The sequence below is a fragment of the Dendropsophus ebraccatus genome, chromosome 12, assembly GCF_027789765.1.
Source record: "Dendropsophus ebraccatus isolate aDenEbr1 chromosome 12, aDenEbr1.pat, whole genome shotgun sequence".
Classification (NCBI taxonomy): domain Eukaryota; kingdom Metazoa; phylum Chordata; class Amphibia; order Anura; family Hylidae; genus Dendropsophus; species Dendropsophus ebraccatus.
Genome location: NC_091465.1, coordinates 53854960 through 53877234, shown reverse-complemented (window position 1 = coordinate 53877234; position 22275 = coordinate 53854960). Strand labels below are relative to the sequence as shown.

Genomic DNA, 22275 nt, shown 5'->3' with positions numbered 1-22275 from the left:
CCCCATATCAGCAGCTATGGCTGCTACTGCGATTGTTCCGCGACTGGTCACCAAGCCATACTCAGATATATTTCCACAGCATCCATTAAGTGTGAGAAACAAAGTGCACTTTATTCACAGTTCAGCATCCTATTTATCTACCATGTGAACACTGAGTTGTGGTCATGTGACTCTTCTTGTGCTGCATTATGATGTCATAAAGGAAAATGTTGTTTCATTAGTGTTCTGAAATACATGCAGTGCAAATGTTGTTTTACTGAAAGTATGAACTTTACAAGCAATGTCTCAAGGCACAAGACTTTTTCTTTTAGCAAATGTTATCCCAATGGCTTTCAGCTGCTTTCAATGTAATTCAAAAGTAGTGGAAATATTTCAGAAGATCAGAACAGATGCCATACCCACTCAACTTCAGGGGAGCAAGCTTCGCAACAGATGTGATAAACTGGTGGAGGGTATGGCCAGCAATTTCTTTAAAGACTATGCTGTAAAGCATTTCACAGGTATACTGGGTATGTATCATTGAGGTTCTAACTACATTATACACTATATAACAGCATTCTGAATTACATACCACGGGGCAGAAACTAACTGGAGAATAAACAGTCTTTGTTGCCTATGGCAACCAATCACAGCACAGATTCATTTCACCAGAGCAGTTTAAGAACTGAATGCTAATTGGTTGCTCTAGCCTACAAATACTATTTTCTATCAGGCCCAATGCTCCTGGACAGTAGTGGATTATAATAGGGGCGTTTTGGGCGGCAGCCCGGGGCCCTGAGCTCCTGGGGGACCCATGACCACCCAAAAAGACTATGCAATATTGGGAGGGTTGTCTATTACATGGGTTGGGGTTTATTCATATCATAGCAATTTATCATGTCATTTATCATAGAACACAGTGCCAGGACCACCGCATTCACGCTTCAACAATTATCAAGGTTGGCCCGCGACGTTGTCCAATTTTTTTAATTTTGGACCACTGTGTATTTGAGTTTCATATCCCTGCCTTATATGGAACCTCTATCCCAAAAGTTAATTTTAATAATTAATAATGTGGTAAATACTATGGGGGAGATTTATCAAACATGGTGTAAAGTGAAACTGGCTCAGTTGCCCCTAGCAACCTAACAGATTCCACCTTTCATTCTCACAGACTCTTTGGAAAATGAAAGGTGGAATCTGATTGGTTGCTAGGGGCAACTGACTATACAACCACAGGGACAGCGAATGTGTTATATAATGGATGCACACACAGCAATGGAATAAACAAAATATGAATCTTTATTAACAGCACCACGAACAACGGTTTCAAAACAGGGCTAGACAAGTTCTTAGACCAAAATAATATAAATGCATATATATAGAACCTATCACCCCCCCCCCCCCCCCCCTTCTTATGCTATGCAGCTAGCATGAAAGTTATATACCAATATGGGCAAAAAGTGCAATCAATAATAAAAATAAATCAATGCATATAATATAGCAGCTAATGAATTCATCACAAAGTGCCAAGTGCCCTGAAACTAGAATAACAAAATAGAAATCATGCAGCTATCCTGGTACAATACCACCTAAACCCCACGCGTTCCTTTATGTTCCCGTAACTTCATCAGGAGTTGCTAGTGGCAACTGAGACAGTTTTACTTTACACCATGTTTGATAAATCTCCCCCTATGTGTAGTTCATTCCATCGTCATGGTGTATAGTGTTACAATGCTAACAGCTGCTTTAGTTCCCCTTCTATTGTCACACGCGGCAGTTTTTTTTTTTTAACTGCCAGTACAGTTTTTGAACCAAAGCCAGGAGTGGATCCAGCAGAAAGGAGAAGTATATATTCCTCCTTTATATTTCTTATTCCTTGTAAACACAAATAGTTTTTGGCTCAAATACTACAGTGGCATAAAAAAACAAAAACTTCTGTGCGTGCCAGCAGGCTCATAAACAACATTATTGAGACCAGAAAAGGACTTGTCACTAGGTAAAGGTAAGGACATCAGGAGGGTCACCTGACTGCTGCTGTCTCCTGGTTTCCAGTGATGCTTTTCCTATGGTCCAAGATCCCCACCCCCCAAGACACACACACACACATCCTCCTCATTCCTGGCACCTTGTACTTGATATGCAAATAAATCACTGGCAAGCAAAACATTTTTGCACTGGCAAAAAAAAAGTGTGTATATATATATATATATATATATATACATATATATATATATATATATATATATATATATATATAGCAGCATAGTTATACAATGGGGGATCTTTATTAAATCAAGCCCTGTCCCCATTCATCCTGATGGATTTACTATGAGCTGCACGTTTCTTAGTACAACCAGTGGGACCTGCGCCTGTTGCCCTGGAACAGGTGTAAATTTCTGCCACGATTTACACCTGTTTGCAGGCACCTTCTCCCTACTTTGCCAAGTCTGTCTGCCCGCCCATCAGGCGAGTGTCGCATACGCCACAGAAAATGTGCAGATTTTTGCACAAACATCTGCACCTTTTCATATTCAACTTTTTATTAAAGGATTTTTAGAATACAAAATAAAGGAAGAAGAAACTAAAATAAGAGCACAAACATATGCAATATGTATAAGAACAGAGGTTAAGACATAAGTCAATCAGTTTACATGTAGAAAGCCACCTGTGTTGGAAGAAATTAACTCAAAAGAGCATCATATAGAGGCAAATTAGTATAATCCTGCAACGGTAGCAAGTCTCTATGAACAGAGCTTTGGCCACAACAGAAATCAAATTAGTCCTGAGCAATCTACACAGAAAACATATAATGTAACAGAAGAAAAAAAAAAAAGTAGTAAAAGAGAAGTAGAAAAGGAGGTGGAAGAGAAGAGAGAGAAATAAGCGAGCCAGACAACAACATCCAATCTTGGTCAAAACCTCAGAAGCCCGGATGTCCTTGGGGAACCCCCCCCCCCTAGATAATTCTTCAGAGTAAGAAAAAGAAGGACATTACTGTGGCTGCTGCATGGAGACAGTCCCATACCTGTGGGCATCTGCGCCTTTTCTATGGCCGACACCATAAATATGTATGTATGTTTATCTGTTTAATGAGTCTATTATTAACTCCTTGCAGAAGTTCATCATTACAACACATTGGTTGATTACATTCAGACAGAAGCACAAACATTTCTTCTTTCAAAGGAAAAAGGTATACATAGTGCTTGCTAATTATTGCATTAATAAGACTTCTCATTCTGAATGATTTCCATGTTACATAGTTGCCAACATTTGAAATTTTATAGGCTCTGCAGACCATATAAATGATGACAGTGCCCTTATAACTAGTGACTTAAAGACAGCGTTTTTTCTCATTATTGTAGTTCACTTTTCTGTTTCTTTTCCCTCTGGCAGACTCTTCTCTGAAGAATCTTTCAAGCCTCCCCTGTGCTCCCATACAGTATTTAAGCCCCCTGTCCCCCATATAGTAGTTAGGCCCCATCTGTGCCCCTATATATCAGTTAGGTCCTCCCACTAAGGCAAGACCACAGTCTCTCATTGGGGGATTAGGCTCCCCTAAAATAGCGATGCTCTGTGGACTCTAGACATTCCAGCAGTAATCTTTAGACCCAGAGTGGCAGTTGATAGAGAAGTTTGGTTCCGGTCTTTGTAAACTTTTCTTCCCTTGAGGGGAGTCACGTCTTGGTTCTTACCGTGCTTTGGACAAAACTACACTATGTTGGAGGGGAGTGGCTGTCAAAAGAGGGAGACTTTGAGCTGTAATAACAAAAATACAAGTGATTAGGGATATTCTCATGCTCATGCCACTGTCCTAAAACATTGTAAAAATGTTTTAAAATGCCATATTTTTAAAGGTTCGATCAAACTGTCATTAACTAATAGAATTTTTCTAAACGAACCCGGGTTCAACAGATTTTGTTGGCTCATCTATACTTGCTCTTCATAATGTTATTTATTTTAAAAATTCTGGGGTTTTCACTATGGTGGACAAGAAATGGCTTTAGCTTAAAGTCTCCACTTACTTTACTCACAGTAGACTCCAATCTATGGCTAATGTTTTATCCTTATGTGTGATGAAGATCCTGTTTTTTATTTTTTATTTTCAAAACAGGTCAGTCTTGTCACAGTTGAATACTTGCTGTGCAACGAATCCTCCAGTGCCTATACACGCTTTAAATTCGAAAGCAAATGGTTTTGCAGCTTCTTTTTTGGCACTGGCAGCCTCACCATGCCTAACCATACTATGAATTCTACTTCTCTTTTTTAATTTATGAAACCAGCTGTGACTAGCCTTGAACATTTCAGCTTCTGCACTTGTTCCAAGAGTTTCTGTAGTTAGATCTACATACAGTTGCAGCACTTTGTGACTGATCATGGTCTGTGAAACCATCAGCTACCTGTAATTATGTACCATACCTAAAAAGAAAGACCCAATATTAGACCTTTGCAACTGCAGTACAGTAGTTCACCAACTCCTCTCTCATCCTTTATAGTGCAGCCTTACCTCAGCACTGTAAGGTATGGGAGATGGTGGTGCATTGGCTGTATGTAGCACTGAAATTACACAATGCTAGTAAAACAGTCCTCCCACACCCCAAAAACATACAGATAGGTGAAGTGCTGTGGAATCTGTGTGCGCTATACAAATAAATAAAACATTGCCCTTGTGCTAAACTTACAAGTTGGACTTTCTAGGGGCACTGTCACTACTGATTCACGCTGCCAGGAATAATGTTACTGTACTTTACTCTTCACAGCAACTACAGTACAGCACTGAATGTCCACTATGGCCATACCATATTCTTGCATGCCCAGCATCCAAAAGGGGCAGATAGTTCCTGGTACCATTCTGCTTTAAGGTGGCATCTTCACATTGAATGGGAAGAAACAGATGAGAAACAATCCTCAGACACTAAGTTCTCCACTTCTCCACTGGTGGTGCACTGACTATACTGCTAGTGTACTGTTCTGCATTGCAGCAATGCATGTTAGGCCTCATCAGTGATAACCTCGCTTATGATCCCCACAAAGAAAAACGACACTTCAGGGGGGTGGGGAGACACTACAGAAGAACAGGAGGAGTCAAGATAAGAGATAAGCGAATTGCTCATCTAAATGAAGCAAAACGATTTGTTTGATCAGCGCTCCGCTTATCAAGCCCACTGGCTTTCAGCGCTGCCCACTGGCTTTTAGTCTGTCCTTATAATTTCTGCAAGATAAGAAAAGTATAAATTAAGTATATAAGTTTAATTATAACATTACAAAGTACATTGCAGGCAAAGGAGTATAAAAAAAAATATGAAAATTCTATAGTTCCCCTTCTCCGTGTCCCTGCAGCACCATGTGATAAGCTTATTGACTGGTTGAATGGGCATTCCTGAGCTGGGGTTGTGACCTGGAAGGTGCAGAAGCTGCAGGAGCCTTGCGTGGTCCGTAAGTGGTGACTCATTGCTGAGTGGGCAGGGGACAGGTATAGATTCTTTACCATGTTCTTGCATCCCCCCCCCCCCCCTTCCTGCCTGCAATATAGTTTTTGTTTTGGCTGGACTTCTATTTTAATGTATATCGTAATTTACTGACAATTGATCCCATCTGTTTTTCTCTTCTTTTACAGATCAAAATTTTTTGGATGCTTTGGCAACATTTCGAAATCAAACAACAATTAAATTTAAATATGCTCTTAAAATTTACCGTGACAAAGGTATCACATATACTTATGGAAGCAAAGCCATGTGGAGGTTATATAACATATTGTTGTTAGCTCTTGCAAGCTGGACCCTCATACCTCATATGTTTGACAGGTCTAAGTGCTTCAAGGAGAAGTCCGAAAAAAAATGAAAATGTTTATTAAAGTATTGTATTGTGCCCCAAAAGTTATACAAATCACCAATGTACACTTATTACAGGAAATGCTTATAAAGTGCTTTTCCCCTGCACTTACTACTGCATCAAGGCTTCACTTCCTGGATAAAAATGATGATGTCATGACCCGACTCCCAGAGCTGTGCGGGCTGTGGCTGCTGGAGAGGATGATGGCAGAGGGATGCTCAGAGATGATGGCAGAGGGATACTCAGTGTCCCCCTGCGATATTTGATAAGCGGGGGCTGCAGAACTTGGATAAAGCTCTAAGGTTGTCTGGAAAACATGGATACAGCCAATGACTATATCCATGTTTTCCACATAGCCTTAGGGCTTTATCCAAGTTCAGCAGCCACCGCTAATCAAATGCCGAAAGTTCGGGTCCGGATCGACTCTAGCATGCTCGAGGTTCGCTCATCTCTAATCATCATGTTATCCAAGAAGTGAAGCCTTGATGCAGCAGTAAGTGCAGGGAAAAAAGCACTTTATAAACATTTCCCGTATAAAGTGTATATTGGTGATTTGTATAACTTTATGGGGGCAATACAATACTTTAATACATTTTTTCGCCTGAATTCTCCTTTAAGTTCTCGTTGTGCATGTGTGTTTTGGAGGGGGGACTCACACTTTACTGCCTTAAAATCCTGGGAAAACGGCAGTAAAAACGCCAAAGCACTTTGCTAGCGGTCAGATGTTAGCTGGAAATCAATGGAAGTTTATGATATGCTATAGGCTATGTTCCCACACAGTATTTTTGCACAGTATTTTTGGTCAGTCTTTTGCAACCAAAACCAGGAATGGATTGAAAACACAGGTTATGTTCACACACTGTGAAAATTGAGTGAATGGCCACCATTTAATGGTAAATAATTGCCGTTATTTTAAAACAACGGCCTTTATTTGCCGTTAAATGGCGGCCATCCACTCAATTTCAACACTGTGTAAACATAGTCTTTCTATATTTTTAATCCACTCCTGGTTTTGGTTGCAAAATACTGTTTGGGAACATACCCTAACACACATGGGGGGGCGCTTTTCTCTCCTTTCTGTTGTGTTTGAGGCTCTGCTGAGGGTTTGGCGTTTTTTCTCCCATAGACTTCAATGGGATTGTTATGGTTGTCTCAAAATCTCAATTGTTGTGCGTATGGTGTTTTTGTAACCTTTTATGGTCCAGTAGCTAGGTCATGTGATGGCAGAGGAAAAAAGTTCAACTCAAAAAAACGCCAAAACCCCAAAATGCCATGTGCTGCTTTGGCTTTTTTTTTTTTTTTTTTGGGGGGGGGGGGGGGGGGGGGCCTGAAAAACACCAGATGTGTGAGGGCACCATAAGAATGAACTGGAGGGGGGAGACTCTGAGAGCTTAGAGAAAGGGAAGGCTGATTAGTAAGGTATTGCAGTAGTCTAGATGGGAATGAATCAGAATGACAATGAGAGTTTTAACTGATTCAACAGTAAGGAAGGGACAGATTTTAGACATGTGAGGAGTGAGGAGGTGATATTATGGGAGGAGGTATATAGTTGGGTGTCATCAGCGTAGAGATGGTACTGAAAGCCAGACTTGCTGTTGATATGTCCAGTGGGTAATGTGAGAAAAGGAGAGGACCCAGGACTGATCCCTGAGGAACCCCAACAATAAGGTGAAGAGAAGATTAGGTGGAACCAGCAAATGATGTGCTAAAGCAGCGGTCAGAGAGGTAGGAAAACAAGGAAAGGGCACAGTCCTTGAGGCCAATAGAGAAGAGCATTGAGAGGAGGAGCTGGTGGTCTACAGTGTCAAAGGAGAATTAATAGAGATGTGATGCTGGTGCTTTCTTACTTATGGGTCCTAGAACAAAAACTAAATAACCTACTGGTTCCTATTGGTTAGGGGTCTGTCCCTATACAGTATATTCTGGCACTGGCAGCTCTGATTGGATAGTGTCAGGACACGCCCTCAATTGGTAAATCCCAGTTTCACAGCCATTGCAAGTTTTTTTTAAAACAAACAGGTCAGGAGTGCTGACAGGTCCTTAGTAAATGCCCTTGTAAATACCAGGAGAATTTCACTGCAAGCAGTGTAGGTAAAGTGTTCAGGCTAATGGGAATATACTGGAGAATCATAGCTAAAACTATTCCCTGATGTGTGACATCTTGAAATTAGAGATACACATAAATTGTAAAAAGTGCTAAGCAATTTTAGTGTTTAATTGTTTTCCATGAGCATACAGAATGATCCATTGTGGTAATTTCCATCTGTTTCCTTTCCTTTCCAGCTTGTTCGCCCACTGAATGTGGTGAGTGTACATACCTTTCCCTAATCATTTATCAATTACCTACAAAAATACAAATATAAATGTACTTTTAGGGTACAAACCCACTTGACGTATTTGCTGCGTGAATCAGTCTTAAAAATAAACAGGCAAAACGCAGGTTGGCTTTATACGATTGTTCTGCGTTAAAATACCGAATTTGCATATTTTTGAAGCATGAAGCTTGTTGTTAGCAAAGCATTAGTTGTTAACAACCTGTGTGAAAAACGCATGTAGCTTCATGCTTCAAAAATACGCAATTGCGTATTTTAACACAGAACAATTGTATAAAGCCAACCTGCGTTTTGCCTGCTTATTTTTAAGACTGATTCACGCAGCAAATACGTCAAGTGGGTTTGTACCCTTACTATAAATTGTACTAAAAACTCAGCCTAACGGCCCTATTACACTAAACTATTATCGGCCTTACTTTGCTGATTACCAACCTTTCAGGCCGATAATCATTTAGTGTAATAGAGGATTTTAAGAGAACACGATCAGCTAACATGTACAATGTCGGCTGAGCGGGGTCTTTTAACATTTTGGAAGAGCACGATTTGTGCCGCTGACTTCAATGGGCTGCCTGAACGAGGCAGCCCTTCCACTGCTCCCTGCCCACTGTCTGTCCATGTAACAGCACAGACAGCAAGCAGGGAACTAGGGGGAAGCAAACACTTAGCTGACTGGTTAACGCTAACTTCTCCCGGATTATTGAGCTGTGTAAAATTCAGAGCGGATTGTGCTTGAAATTCCTTGCCTTTTCCTCAGTGTGAACAAACCATAATAAAAGCATTTTTCTACATCCTGGAAGCACAGACACACATGTGAAAGGTACCATGTGCCTCCATGATCTAACAGCTATCTAACAGTTTGGAATGTAAATTACAGCAGACAGATTTCATTTATCATGTAAAAAATATATAATTATTATGTTATCTAATTATCTTTCATATCTCTACAGGTTGGCTAAAGTTGGATGTGTTCAGCTGCATCACATGTAAAACAGTAAAGCCATCCTGCTTGAGTAGCTCGGCTTGCATGGGTATATACTTTTACTACATTTCCTGCTTCACTTATTTCCATTTTATAAGACTTTATATTTCTATTTTTGTTACAGATAGCAAATGTTTTTTAATACATAGATTGAAATGATATTAAACAGACCTTGGATTAGTGTGACTACAATATCCCAGATGTACTAATGTGTCTGCGCTAAAATTCTGTCCCAAATTAAGCGAACGGGCCATTTCTCCACATCTAGGCCTCCCTTACACACACAGATATTTTTTTCATGCTTTAAAAAAAAAAAAAAAAAGTGAGCATTTTTTTCTAGCATTTTCAAATTTTTTTGTGAATTCTTAGGTTTTTTGTTTTTTTTTAATCTCTGGTGTTTTGTCCCCTGCCTTTTTTCAGTACAATTCTGATAATCCTTTATCATGTATTTCCAGGATTTCTTTTGAACTGTGGTGAAAACATCAGAAAAATGCCAATATGCATAAAGCAATGTGATTTTTTTTTCTTGCATTTCTACGCCACTATAGAAGTCTATTAGGAAAAAAATGCCAACATCTTTGTGAAAAATGTAGTATGCAGGGAATAAAAAAAAAACTGCAAACACACTGCCCTGAAAAAATAAACAAAAAACGCCATAGGAAAAAAAGCCATGTGGATATTGTGTTTCATTTTTCCAAATATACAAAAACACCAGCTCACCTTGACTTCCAATTTAGTGCACTGATCTGCATCCAGCCACATGCAGTCAACAAAGATGCAAGAAGCAGCAATGGATCCAGCACATTGTAAAAAAAAACAACTCGTAATACTATATTTCAAACAATTTAAAATGTCAGCAAGATATTATCAAGTCTCCATCAGCTACAGCTCTACAGTACACATTTCGGGTGCCAGGTGTAGGTGATGTCTTTTGAAATTTTAAACTGTTTGAAATAAAGTATCACAAGTTTTTTTTACATTACTGCTTCCTGCACCATAGTTTCATGATCGGTGCATTAGTGATTATTTTTTTTCTTTTTGGTCTGCTGGTGTCCGAAAGCTATATAGATGTGTAATTTACTTCTATTTAAAAATCTCAAGTCTTCCAGTACTTATCTGCTGCTATATGCCCTACAGGAGGTGGTGTTTTCTTTCTGGGAATTTGCTACTGCTTTAGACAGTTCCTGTCACGGACAGAGGTGGCAGCAGAGATGAGTGTGTCAGGCTGGAAAGAATACACTACTTCCCGCAGGACTTACAGCAACTGATAAGTAGTGGAAGGATTGAGATTTTTTAATAGAAGTAAATTTCTAATTTATATAAAGTTTTCTAAACAAGTTAATATGAAAAAGTAGACTTGCTCAAGCAAAGAGGGCAGGCATAGTGGAGGAGGCACAGTGACAGGCATGTCACATTCTTCTCCATTGGAAGCCATCTTATGGACAGCTTCTCTGTAATGATTGCTATTTATTTCCATAAAGTTCTAAAAGTTAATCAAACCTTTCACGGTCATTACAAATAGTACAGCATTTGTAAGTATGAACAGGCTTGCAGCTTATGTAAACTCTAAAGAGGCCCCACATTAGCCTTTTCATAGGGGTGATTTGCAGGGGTTCGGGCAATAGGACCTATCTGATCTACTACTGATAGCCTACCCTGATGATGGATAACCCCTTTTAAGATATAAGATTTTAACCTCTGTGTGTCATTTCTCTTTAAAGTGGATGAAGAAAGAATGTCATTTGAATTTGAAGAGCAGGGAGTAAAAGAAGAAATGCGGTCAGATGGATTGTTCATTGCAGGGGTTTCAGCTTTTATTCTACTGATTACGCTGGGCCTTCTGTGAGTGTTGCTTATTGTATCCACAGAATGATATGTTTCTCTATTCATAACCGCTTGGTTAAATACCATTTGACTGACATTTACTAGAATTCATTTTACTTTAATCTGGACTTCCTTGGTTTTCTGTCATAAACAGTCCATTAGGGGACATTTCTTGCAAAATTACCATGATCAGCCAATGTGACTGCAATCTCAAGGAGTTTTTTCTGATACATTTGGTTATCCAAGACTAGAAAACACGTAGGTGACCTCTTTCTTTCAGAAAGGTATCTACTTTTAGTCTGAGTGTGATATTGCAGCTCTGTTCCTTTGAAGTCAATGGAGCAAAGCACAAACAAATTGAGGACAGTGGCAAGTACCACCAGTGTAGGGTATGTCCACATTGCAGAATACGCACAGAGACTTAGAGTGGATTCTGCCGTGCGGCCTCCACTTGTCGCCGATAAACTCAATGATATTCACCGGCAAATTCCGCCATCCGCCCAAAGAAATGACATGTCAGTGGCTTAACAAGTCAATGACATGGCAAATATGTGCAAAAATACATAGCATAAGTCTATGGGACCAGCAGAACTTCAAGCGGTAACGGAATGGCCGGTCTCAGAAAAGATCATCTCGGCCATTACTGCAATACCGGCTGTAAGATCTTTGCAGACGCTAAATTCGGATGCGGGCGCATCTGTGCATGCCCGCATCCGAATTCCCTGCTGTACACAATGGAGCGTGCGGCCGGACCACTGACAAGGTTTTCTGCCGCCGCTATTCATTGAATAGCGGCTGCAGAAAACTGACGTGTCAGTTTCTTGCGGTGCCACTAGGGAACATGGCCTTAGGGTATTTTCACAGTGAGTAAAACAGACAGAACTCTCCGCTGCAGAATTCCGCCTGCCTCAGTGTGTCATAGCATCTCTATGGGAGAGCGAGCGCTTCTCCGCTGCTGCCGCTCTCTCATAAAGATGCTATGACGCACTGAGGCAGGCGGAATTCCACGGCGGAGAGTTCTGCCGCGGAATTCTGCCTATTTTACAGATCATACCCTATAGGGCCAGTTCACACTGAGTAAACACGGCGTAATTCCGCGGCGGACCTCTCCGCCGCGGAATCCCGTCGTGCTCAGTGTGCTGCTGTAAGTGAATGAGAGGGTGCGCGTTCCTCCGCTGCCGCCGCTCTCCGCTCAAAGAAGTAGCAAGTTACTTCTTTGAGCAGAGAGGGAGCAGACGAGCGTGCGCACTCTCATTCAATTACAGCAGCACACTGACCACGGCAGGATTCCGGGATACGCTGTGTTTACTCAGTGTGAACTTGCCCTTAGAGAGTAAAACACAGAAACAACTGGAGTTGCAGCTTACAGATCTGTAATGTAAATACATATGGATTTATATTATATCTCACATTGCATCACATTTTGAACTAGTGATTAACAGGAAGTAGATGCAGATATAACTTTAGGCAGCAAGCACAACAAAGCTTCAGGCATAGATATAGTAGACATTATTGGAAAGCTTGTTGATTTAGAATTACTAGTGATTGTATTCATTTCTCCAGATAGACTTTATTGTCTTACTTTATTTTTTCAGGTCATTGATGTACTGGTTGAGAGCAAGAGCATTACTTGAAAGAACAATGGTTCCGTGAACGGCCGACAGAACAACTCACAAGTATCTTTTTCTCACATTAAAAAGAGATATGTATTAATATTGTGTATACATCTAACTTTCCTTGCTGCATTTCTTGTGAAATAGCTTTCCCCCTTGACACCTTCTCTACACAATCAGTAAAGTGTGTCCTGTGACCTAGTCAAGAAGGCTGATATTAGAAAAGAGATTCTGACACAAAAGTCATTCATCTGGCAAACTGAATGAAACACACTGAAGAAGTCCACCAACATTTGCAATGTTTATGCTGCAGGATATTTCTGTGTCTGAGCCTGAGGAGATCCGTTCAAAGAGGTAGCCGCTTATTGACAGAAGAATGTTCTAATAACCACCTGAATGTATATAGAAATAACAGAAATATGTGCCCCATCTGTAGTTTCAATGAATAAAAATCTCCATACACATATTGGCTGATCCTGGTGTAAAGAGTAAGGTGGAAAAAGCAATCATTAACCCAATGCACCCAGTGGTATCATTATTGGCAACACATGTACTGCAGTCTATGGACATGTCATGTCGCTGGAGGTGGCATAAAAATAAAGAAAAAAACTCTTACCTTCCTAGGTCCTGCTGTGATGTCTTCTGGTCCCTTCTGGTCACTCCTGTTCATCCAATCAATGACTAAGATAGGACACTGCTGCAGTCAGTGACTGGATGAGTGGGCCGTCACTACTAGGATGGATCTGTCTCAGAAGTGGGAAGGAGAGTGATAATGGGGGACTGGATAACATCCCAGTGGGAGCTACAGGGGACCCAAGTAGGTAAATGTTCTTTTTAATGCTGCCCACAGCCAGGGCTAGCCTTTGGGGTATGCAACCTGCTTGCACAGGGCACCTCACTCCCGGCAGACAGTGAGTGAGGCGCCCTGTGTAAGCAGGTCGCACACCCCAACTCGGCGGGGGCTGTAGTTGTGTGGGGGGCTGTAGGGGGCGCTGTAGTTGTGTGTGGGGGGGTGGGTACTTGTTTGTATGCCTGGGGTCGTAGTTGTGTGAATGGCTTTAGTGGTAGTTGTGTGTATGGCTGGACGAGTACTTGTTTGTATGGCTGGGAGCTGGAAGGGTAGTTGTTTGTGTGGCTGGGGGGTAGTTGTTTGTGTGGCTGGGGGGTTACTTGTTTGTGTGGCTGGGGGGTTACTTGTTTGTATGGCTGGGGGCTGAGGGGGTAGTTGTTTGTATGGCTGGGAAGTTACTTGTTTGTATGGCTGGGGGCTGAGGGGATAGTTGTTTGTATGGCTGGAGGGGTAGTTGCTTGTATAGCTGGGAGAGTACTTGTTTGTATGGCTGGGGGCTAAGGGGGTAGTTGTTTGTATGGCTGGGGGTAGTTGTTTGTATGGCTGGCGGGGTAGTTAGGTGTATTGCTGGGGGGGGTCAGGTAGTTGTGTGTATGGCTGGGGGGGTCAGGTAGTTGTGTGTATGGCTTAGGGGGGTCGGGTGATGAGTGTTGGATGTCATCTGGAGTCATCTGGAGGGGTAGGAGGCTGAAGAAGATTTATATTACCTTAAGTGGGTGGTGGCAAAAAAGGTTTCGCACAGGGCGCCATTTACCCTAAGGCCGTCCCTGTCCATGACAACATATGAACTTTCTTTAGTGCCCAGATAGCCCTGTTAAAGCCCTATTGTTCAATAAATTCCATTAGATTTTTTTTTGTGCTGCTTGTTTATTTTTAGTACAATACAAAGGCAACTTGATCATGGGTGGCTGCTGTTATACATTATGGATCCCCTCTGCTGTTTCTTCCTGCTCCTTTCTTTTCCAGATTTTGATTTCATTTTCTTTTAACATCATTGTCTTCTTTTTATAATAGTGGTAACACCTAAGGGAAAGCCAGTAGGTTACTAATGCTGTTCGATTAGTCTATCTATCACACATTACCCAAGATATTTGTAGCCCTTTAGGTCTTGCACTAAGCGTAGCATAGTGGTTTTGTTATGGCCAGAATTTTCCTTTAAAACGGATTACAGCATATTTCATGTATTATATACATTTTATTTCATTGGATCACAATAAAGTTGGTCAGTAGTTGCCAAGAATAGAATATGTCAAGGTCCCCATGAACTTTATACTTCTGTCAGTAGAACCCACCATGAGTGTCATATTTGACCGTCAGTATATAAGTGTATAGGGCTCTCCCAAGACTCCACCAACAGATGACGTCCGTGAAGCAGTTTCTGAGGAGGACGGGGAGAGCAGAAAGAGTTATTTAAAGGGGTTATCCAGAGAAAATCTTTTTCTTTCAAATCAACTGGTTTCAGAATGTTATATAGATTTGTAATTTAGTTCTATTTAAAAATCTCAATCCCATACTTATTAGCTGCTGTATGACCTGCAGGAAATATAGTTTCCTTTTCAGGCACAGTACTCTGTGCGGACATCTCTGTCCAAGACAGGAACTGTCCAGAGCAGGAGAGGTTTTCTATGGGAATTTGCTGCTGCTCTGGACAGTTCCTCTCTCGGACAAAGATGTCAGACTGAAAAGCACTGTGTCACACTGGAAAGAAAATAGAATTAGTCTTACCGGTAAGACTGTTTCTTCGAACCTTCACGACGGCACCATAGGAGGATGGGTTGTACCCTAGGGACAGGAAAAAGCACGAGAGGTTAAAAGCCCCTCCCTTTCCTCCCAGCACCAGTGCCTTTATAACAACCAATAGCACCACGTGAGTATTATATTAATCATACAATACTAGGGAGGGATACTGGTGCCGTCGTGAAGGTTCGAAGAAACAGTCTTACCGGTAAGACTAATTCTATTTTCTCTCCTCACCTTCACGACGGCACCATAGGAGCAATACCAACCATTACTCTTAGGGGGGGAACCACAGCCTGCAGGACCTTCCTGCCGAAGGTCAGTTCTTCTCTTGACTGCAGAAGTAGTCTATAGTGTTTTGTGAACGTGTGGGGAGACGACCATGTCGCGGCCCGGCAGATTTGTTCCAGAGAGGCCGAAGCCCTCTCGGACCACGATGTAGATACTGCTCTTGTAGAGTGGGCTCTGATATTAATAGGAGAAGGAAGATCTTGAGCTTTATATGCTTCTGATATTGAGTTCTTTATCCATCTAGCGATGGTACTTTTTGACACCTTCTTCCCTTTATTTTTTCCCTGAAACTGAATGAATAGGTTCTGGTCGATTCGCCAGGGGGCTGTAGTTTCCATATACTGTAGAACTGCCCTTCTGACGTCTAGAGTATGGAATTTTTCTTCTAATGGATTTTTTGGATTTGGACAGAATGATGGGAGGATAATGTCCTGCTTTTTATGAAATTCCGTAACTACTTTGGGTAGGAACGAAGGATCTGTCTTTAGGGTAATGCAGTCTTCTGAGATCGTACAATAAGGTTTACGAATAGTCAAGGCCTGGATTTCGCTTACCCTCCTGGCGGAACATATCGCAACCAAAAAGACAGTTTTGTATGAGAGAAGTTTTATGTTGATGTTTGATATAGGCTCAAAGGTGGGCTTTGTCAAACCCTCTAGGACTATATTCAGGTCCCAAGACGGAGGAATAGTCTGAGGTTTAGGATTAATCCTACCGTGTTTCCCCGAAAGTAGGACCCCCCCGAAAGTAAGGCAGGGTGAGGGTTTCGGGGGGGTCCGCCAATGTAGGGCACCCCCCGATTGTAGAGCAGGGTAGCTGGGAGGGGGGAATGTAAGGCCGCATATGGGTGGGGTCCCTGGGGAAAGTACAGGAACTGCTACGGTACCTCGCTCCATCCAGGAGCCGCCCGTATTCCGCCTTCAGTAAATGGCCTGCGGCGCATCCTGCTGCTCGAGCTGCGATTGGCCAGTCAGCTCGAGCTGCGATTGGCCAGTCAGCCGGCTCGCAGCTGATTGGCCGAACGTCACCTCGTCAGCCCGGTACCGCAGAGGAATCGCGTTGAGACAGAAGAAAGGTAAGGTGTGTATGTGTGTCTGTGGAATGAGAAGGAACAGGGGAAATGGAGGGGAATGAATAAGAAGAAGGATAGGAAAGGAATAAGGAGGAGTGGGAGGAAGCATGAGAAATCCAAAGGATCAAAGAGGAATAAGGGGGAAATGAATGGGGATGTATACAGGAGAGGAATATGGAGGAGCGTTAATAAATGTTAATTTTATTGTTAAAAAAAATATTTTTTTCATTTTTTTTCCCAATGTAAGGCCTCCCCCGAAAGTAAGGCAGGGTGGGACTTTTGGGAGTAAAATTAATGTAAGACAGGGTCTTACTTTCGGGGAAACACGGTAGATGCAGCTCTTATAAATCTTTTAATCCATCTATGGTCTGCCAGATTTGTGTCATATATTGCTGACAGGGCAGAAACCTGCACTTTTAGGGTGGCCGGTCTGAGGCCCTTAGATAGTCCAGCCTGCAAGAAGTCCAGTATCTGGGCTATATTTGGTTCAGCCGGAAAAGGTGGAGGGGATCTACACCATGAGGAGAACACCTTCCAGACCTTTAAGTAGATGGAAGCTGTTACCTTCTTTCTGCTTTTCATGAGTGTGGATATCACCTCCTTTGATAAACCTCGACTCCTTAGCATTGTCTCTTCAGGATCCATGCAGAAAGATGTAGTTTCTCTGGTTCTGGATGGAAAATCGGACCCTGAAAGAGAAGGTCTGTTAATTGGGGAAGCAGAACTGGATCTTCCAGAGCTAAGGTTTTTAGGAGGCCGAACCAGCTTCTCTTTGGCCAATACGGAACCACGAGAATAACTGTTGTTCCCTGGTCCCTGATCTTCTGGAGTACCTTTGGTATCAGTGGAATGGGTGGAAACGCATAAGCTAGTTTTACTTCCCAATTCTGCGTCAGGGCGTCTACTGCTGTAGGATGATCTGACGGATTTAGGGAGTAGAAATTTGTCACTTTCCTGTTTCTTCTCGTGGCAAACAGATCTATGTCGGGGTACCCCCAGCGATCCTCTAGTTGACACGGAAGACTTGGTCTTTGAGACACCATTCCCCTGGATGAACCTGGTGACGGCTGAGAAAGTCTGCCTGAATATTTTCCGTTCCCTTCAGGTGAGTTGCTGAGAGGGACAGAAGGTGGGACTCTGCCCAAGAGAATATCTGTTTTGATACTGACCACAGGTGATTGTGTCTTGCACTGCCCTGATGTCTTAGGTGAGCCACTGTAGTGACGTTGTCCGATAGAACATGTACGTGGGTCTTTTTTAAGATGTTCTGAGCTGCCAGTAACGAATTCTGAACTGCCATGAGTTCTTTGAGGTTTGAGGAGTCTCTTAAATTTTTTGGGTTCCAAACTCCCTGGAAGAATTGGGTCCCTATCTGGGCTCCCCAACCTATCTTGCTTGCGTCTGTCTTTAGAATCACTTTGGGTTGAGGGTTCCACTGTACCCCTTTTTGTAAGTTTTCCCTTTTTTGCCACCAGCGGAGGGATAATTTTGTCTGAGGGGTGAGGGAAAATTTTTTGTCCAAGCCTGAGGGTTTCTTGTTCCAGGTTTTTAGAATCTGAGCCTGAAACACCCGGGAATGGGCCTGACTCCATGGTACTGCCGGGATGGATGAGGTCATTGAGCCCAGCACTGACATAGCTTCTCTCACCGACGTCAGTGAACTGTTCTTTACTCTCCTGACATTTGTGAGGATTTTTTGTATCTTTTCTTCTGGAAGGAAAGACATCTGACGGGTCGAATCTAGGAGGATTCCCAGGAACACTTTCCTGGGTGATGGTATCAGGTCGGATTTGTCGACATTGATGATCCAACCTAGGTTTGTTAGAAGGTTGCGAGTTGTTTCCAAATCCTGTAGCAGTTTTGTCTGAGATTCTGCTATCATGAGAAGATCGTCCAGGTAGGCCACTATATTTATCCCCTGGAGATGGAGGCAGGATACGACCTCTGACATCACGTTGGTGAAAATTCTCGGGGCTGATGAGATCCCGAATGGGAGGGCTCTGAACTGATAGTGACATACCTCCTTCCCTATGAGTATCGCGAACCTTAGGTATTTTTGGGAGTCCTGATGTATCGGGACGTGATAGTAGGCGTCCTGGAGATCTATGGAGGCCATATATGCATTGGACGCTATTAGCGGTGTCGTTGTTTTTATGGACTCCATCTTGAATTTTTGATACCTGACATATTGGTTCAATGGTTTCAGGTTTATAATTAACCGGAAGGTGCCGTTGTTTTTTTTTACTAGAAACAGGTTCGAGTAATGACCCGATCCTTTTTCTTTTGATGGAACTAGGGAGATTACTTTCATACAATGTAGTTTTTTTACGCTCCCTACTAATTCTCTTTGTAGGGGAATTGAAGACTGACGTGAGATGGTGAATTTGTGTGGGGGAGGGTGAGTAAGTTCTATCTGATAACCCTCTCTGATGATATTTGTTACCCAGCTGTTGTTGGTAATAGATGCCCACACACCTGAAAAGCCCTGTAGTCTTCCCCCTACAGGACCAGCGTCACTGTTTGTCCTGGGAGGTTTTAGGGTTGAAAAAAATATTTCTACCTTTACCTCCCTTGGAATAACTCCAGCGGCCTCCTTTCCCCTTGCCGCGATAGTTGTCCTGAAACTTAGGTCGCTTAAACTGTTGTTTCTTTTGGGGGGTCTTTTCTTTTGGTAAGGCCTTCTTTTTATCTGCTGACTTTTCAATAATTTTGTCCAGGTGAGCCCCGAACACATACTGACCTTCAAAGGGTATGCCGCATAGATTTGATTTGGCGGTATTATCCCCGGTCCAGTTTTTTAACCAAAGCGCCCGACGGGCAGCATTGGTTAAGGCGCCATCCCTGGCCGCAAATCTGATAGACTCAGCAGTAGCGTCAGCTAAGAAGGCCGTGGCGTCCTTTAGCAGGGGTAAGGAGTCCACTATCTTCTCTCTTGGACACTTATTATTTAAATGTCCCTCTAGCTGTTCTATCCAGAGATGAAGAGCTCTGGCTACGCAAGTGGCAGCGATATTATTCTTTAATGAGTAGGATACCGTCTCCCAGGATTTCCTGAGGAGGCTTTCCGCTTTGCGGTCCATGGGCTCTTTGAGTTGAGATGAGTTCTCAAAGGGTAATAGTGATTTTTTTGTGGTCTTAGCTACTTGTGCGTCAATTTTGGGAATGTCTCCCCACCTGGACGTGTCCTCTTCCCCGAAGGGTAGGCGTCTTCTAATCTCACTGGGCACCTGCAGTCTTTTCTCTGGTTCTACCCACTCATCAGAGATTAGTTGTTGTAAAGTTTCATGAACCGGAAAGACCAATTTTTTCTTGGTTTTCAAGCCCTGAAACATTTTATCTTTAGGAGCTACTTGCTCCTGAACTTCTTCCACACTCAGAGCATCTCTGACCGCTTTAAGTAAGGCAGAGGTGTGATCTGAAGAAAAGAAATATTTCCTTATTTCCTCCTTCTGTTCCGTCTCATTGTCACTAATCTCTACTGTTTCTGGAATTTGACCAGACTCACATGAAGACGCGGATGAGTGTCTCCTACGTTTCCTGGATGAGGTTGATTCCTCTGAGGCTGCTACTGAAGCCGAATAATTAGAGATAGTATCTGCTGGTGCGTCATTAATCACCACCTGATGACCTGGAGAAACCTGAGGAGGATCCTGATCTATAGGAGCAGGTAGAGGCGGAGGAGGAGGTAGTAGGGGCGGAGGAGGAGGAAGTCGGGCTATAGAAGTAGCGATTTCATCCTTCATCATTTTCCTGATATCCTCCAGGAAGGATGTTCTGTCCTCTTTTATAAAGTCCCCAATGCATGATGGACAGATGTTTTTCTTGCAGCTAGAAGATAGCTTAGCATTGCAGGATACACATCTCCTTTCTGGAATTCTAGGTTTTTCCCTTTTAGGGTATATTCACACAGGCGGGCTCGCAGCGAGGTTCTCGCTGCAAGCCCGGCAGGTCCTGTCAGTTCCCATAAACTACATACTTGCTGCGGTCTAAACGACCGCAGCGAGTATGTAATTATACCGCGCTTAACCCCTTCTACTCCCGCCGGCTCCCCCGCTGTAAGCAGCATACATTACCTGTCCTTGCTGCACGGGTCCGGCGTCCTTCTCTCCCGCCCGGCCAATCAGTGGCTGCGGCTGGGCAACACACTAATTGGCCGGACGGGAGAGCAGGACGCCGGACCCGTGCAGCAAGGACAGGTAATGTATGCTGCTTACAGCGGGGGAGCCGGCGGGAGTAGAAGGGGTTAAGCGCGGTATAATTACATACTCGCTGCGGTCGTTTAGACCGCAGCAAGTATGTAGTTTATGGGAACTGACAGGACCTGCCGGGCTCGCAGCGAGAATCTCGCTGCGAGCCCGCCCGTGTGAATATACCCTTAGGATAAGGCTCTTTAGTCTCCTAAGGAGGATAGAGTAATCTATATGAGATCCAATATGTGTATTTATTAACACACATGTATGTAGATATATATATACAGATGTTGTGTGTGCATATATATCTAACCATACATATACATAGACTAATCTCCCGCACCCATGCAAATATAATGTGAGTGGTAGGGAACCCCTTGTGAAATTGCCTGGCTGCATATTCAGTGTGGGGAACACAGTAGCACCCTCAGTGGAAGACATGTAATGAATCCAGAGAGAGACAGACAACAAAAATGCAGAGCTTGCATTGGAAGCGTACTGATTGCAGGGTTACGCATGCGGAAGCGGCTGACGCCGGATCACTACTCACAGTTACCGCCGGAGCAGTCTTGTCGGACGTGGAGGGATCCATCATAGGACAAGGAGACGACCCGACCAGTTCGCGTTGCTCTTTTGACTGTGTGGTCCCGGAAGCGCGACGCGACTTCCGGTGCGCGCGGCGTCTGACGTCACATCTGGGCGCCGCAGCGCCCTGAGTTACGTCATTACGTCGTACGGAGCATCCTGCGGCCTGCTTCCGGTATCCGACGGCGGGGTAGAGTAGTACCGCTCCCCCGCTACTCACCGCGCGCCTGGAGACGGTACGAGGTTCCCAGAACGACGGAACCGCTCCTGCCCTGAGGCCGGCTGTCTGACTGGGAGGAAGGAAGCCAAGGCCCCGATCAATCCCTACAGCCACTATGGTAAGTTCTTATCTTCTAGAGGGGATCTCTCCTTGCCTTCACGCGGATCCCCTCCCTCTCGTGCCTGCCCTAGTGGGACAGGAAAAAGCACTGGTGCTGGGAGGAAAGGGAGGGGCTTTTAACCTCTCGTGCTTTTTCCTGTCCCTAGGGTACAACCCATCCTCCTATGGTGCCGTCGTGAAGGTGAGGAGAGAAAACAACATTTTCTGCAGGACATCCAGCAGCTGATAAGTATGGGAAGAATTGAATTTTTTTTAAAATAAAATTAAATTACAAATCTCTAAAGATTTTCACTGGATAACCCCTTAAAGGTGTATGGCCACCTTTACTCAATCTTCTAGGGTACAAATCGCTTACTTGTGGCTGGAAAACCAAGTATTGGCAAGTTCTATGCGCAGGCCCTACTCTTCTTAATAGAGCTTGTGACAAGTATGCTTTCTTTCAATTTAAATTAAAAAAAAATCTATTTATTGAGATACCATAAACTTTATAAGAAAAGAAATGTCCAAAGTAGAAAAACATACAAAACACACAATCTTTTCCACTCTGGTCTGCCCCACTACCATCAGAGGTACTAATGATTCAATCTGTGCTAGTAATGTTGTGAACCCACGGCAGCCTGAGTCCCTTGCTCTAGTGGGTTTGGAACATT

At 43.1% G+C, this 22275-nt stretch overlaps 2 protein-coding genes across 7 annotated transcripts in view; one reads left to right on the top strand and one right to left on the bottom strand.

The window, feature by feature from the left end:
* The first annotated feature begins 216 nt into the window (after nucleotides 1–216).
* On the top strand, nucleotides 217–12660 carry IZUMO2 (IZUMO family member 2). Of its 3 annotated transcripts, XM_069948311.1 has the most exons (7): nucleotides 217–509; nucleotides 3098–3172; nucleotides 5597–5683; nucleotides 8095–8115; nucleotides 9092–9172; nucleotides 10845–10965; nucleotides 12543–12660. In XM_069948311.1, exons 1-7 carry the CDS (start codon nucleotides 281–283, stop codon nucleotides 12598–12600), a joined length of 672 nt encoding a protein of 223 aa, XP_069804412.1. In that variant the 5' UTR covers nucleotides 217–280; the 3' UTR covers nucleotides 12601–12660. The 3 variants fall into 3 exon arrangements, with proteins under 3 accessions (XP_069804412.1, XP_069804413.1, XP_069804414.1); XM_069948312.1 differs by lacking the exon at nucleotides 3098–3172; XM_069948313.1 differs by lacking the exon at nucleotides 10845–10965.
* A 1612-nt stretch (nucleotides 12661–14272) lies between these two features.
* IZUMO3 (IZUMO family member 3) overlaps nucleotides 14273–22275 on the bottom strand; it is a 46974-nt gene continuing 38971 nt past the window's right edge. For all 4 annotated transcript variants that reach the window (XM_069948050.1, XM_069948049.1, XM_069948052.1 and 1 more), the window contains one exon: nucleotides 14273–14433. In XM_069948050.1, coding sequence (XP_069804151.1) covers nucleotides 14325–14433 — 109 coding nt within the window. In that variant the 3' untranslated portion in view covers nucleotides 14273–14324. The remainder of the gene's footprint in view (nucleotides 14434–22275) is intronic.

Coding starts and splice junctions, on each gene's coding strand:
- IZUMO2 (XM_069948311.1), top strand. CDS start 281: ATGTCTCAAGGCACAAGACTTTTTCTTTTAGCAAATGTTATCCCAATG. Junction 9,173..10,844: donor GAGTAGCTCGGCTTGCATGG/GTATATACTTTT, acceptor TTCTCTTTAAAG/TGGATGAAGAAAGAATGTCA. Junction 10,966..12,542: donor CTGATTACGCTGGGCCTTCT/GTGAGTGTTGCT, acceptor TTATTTTTTCAG/GTCATTGATGTACTGGTTGA.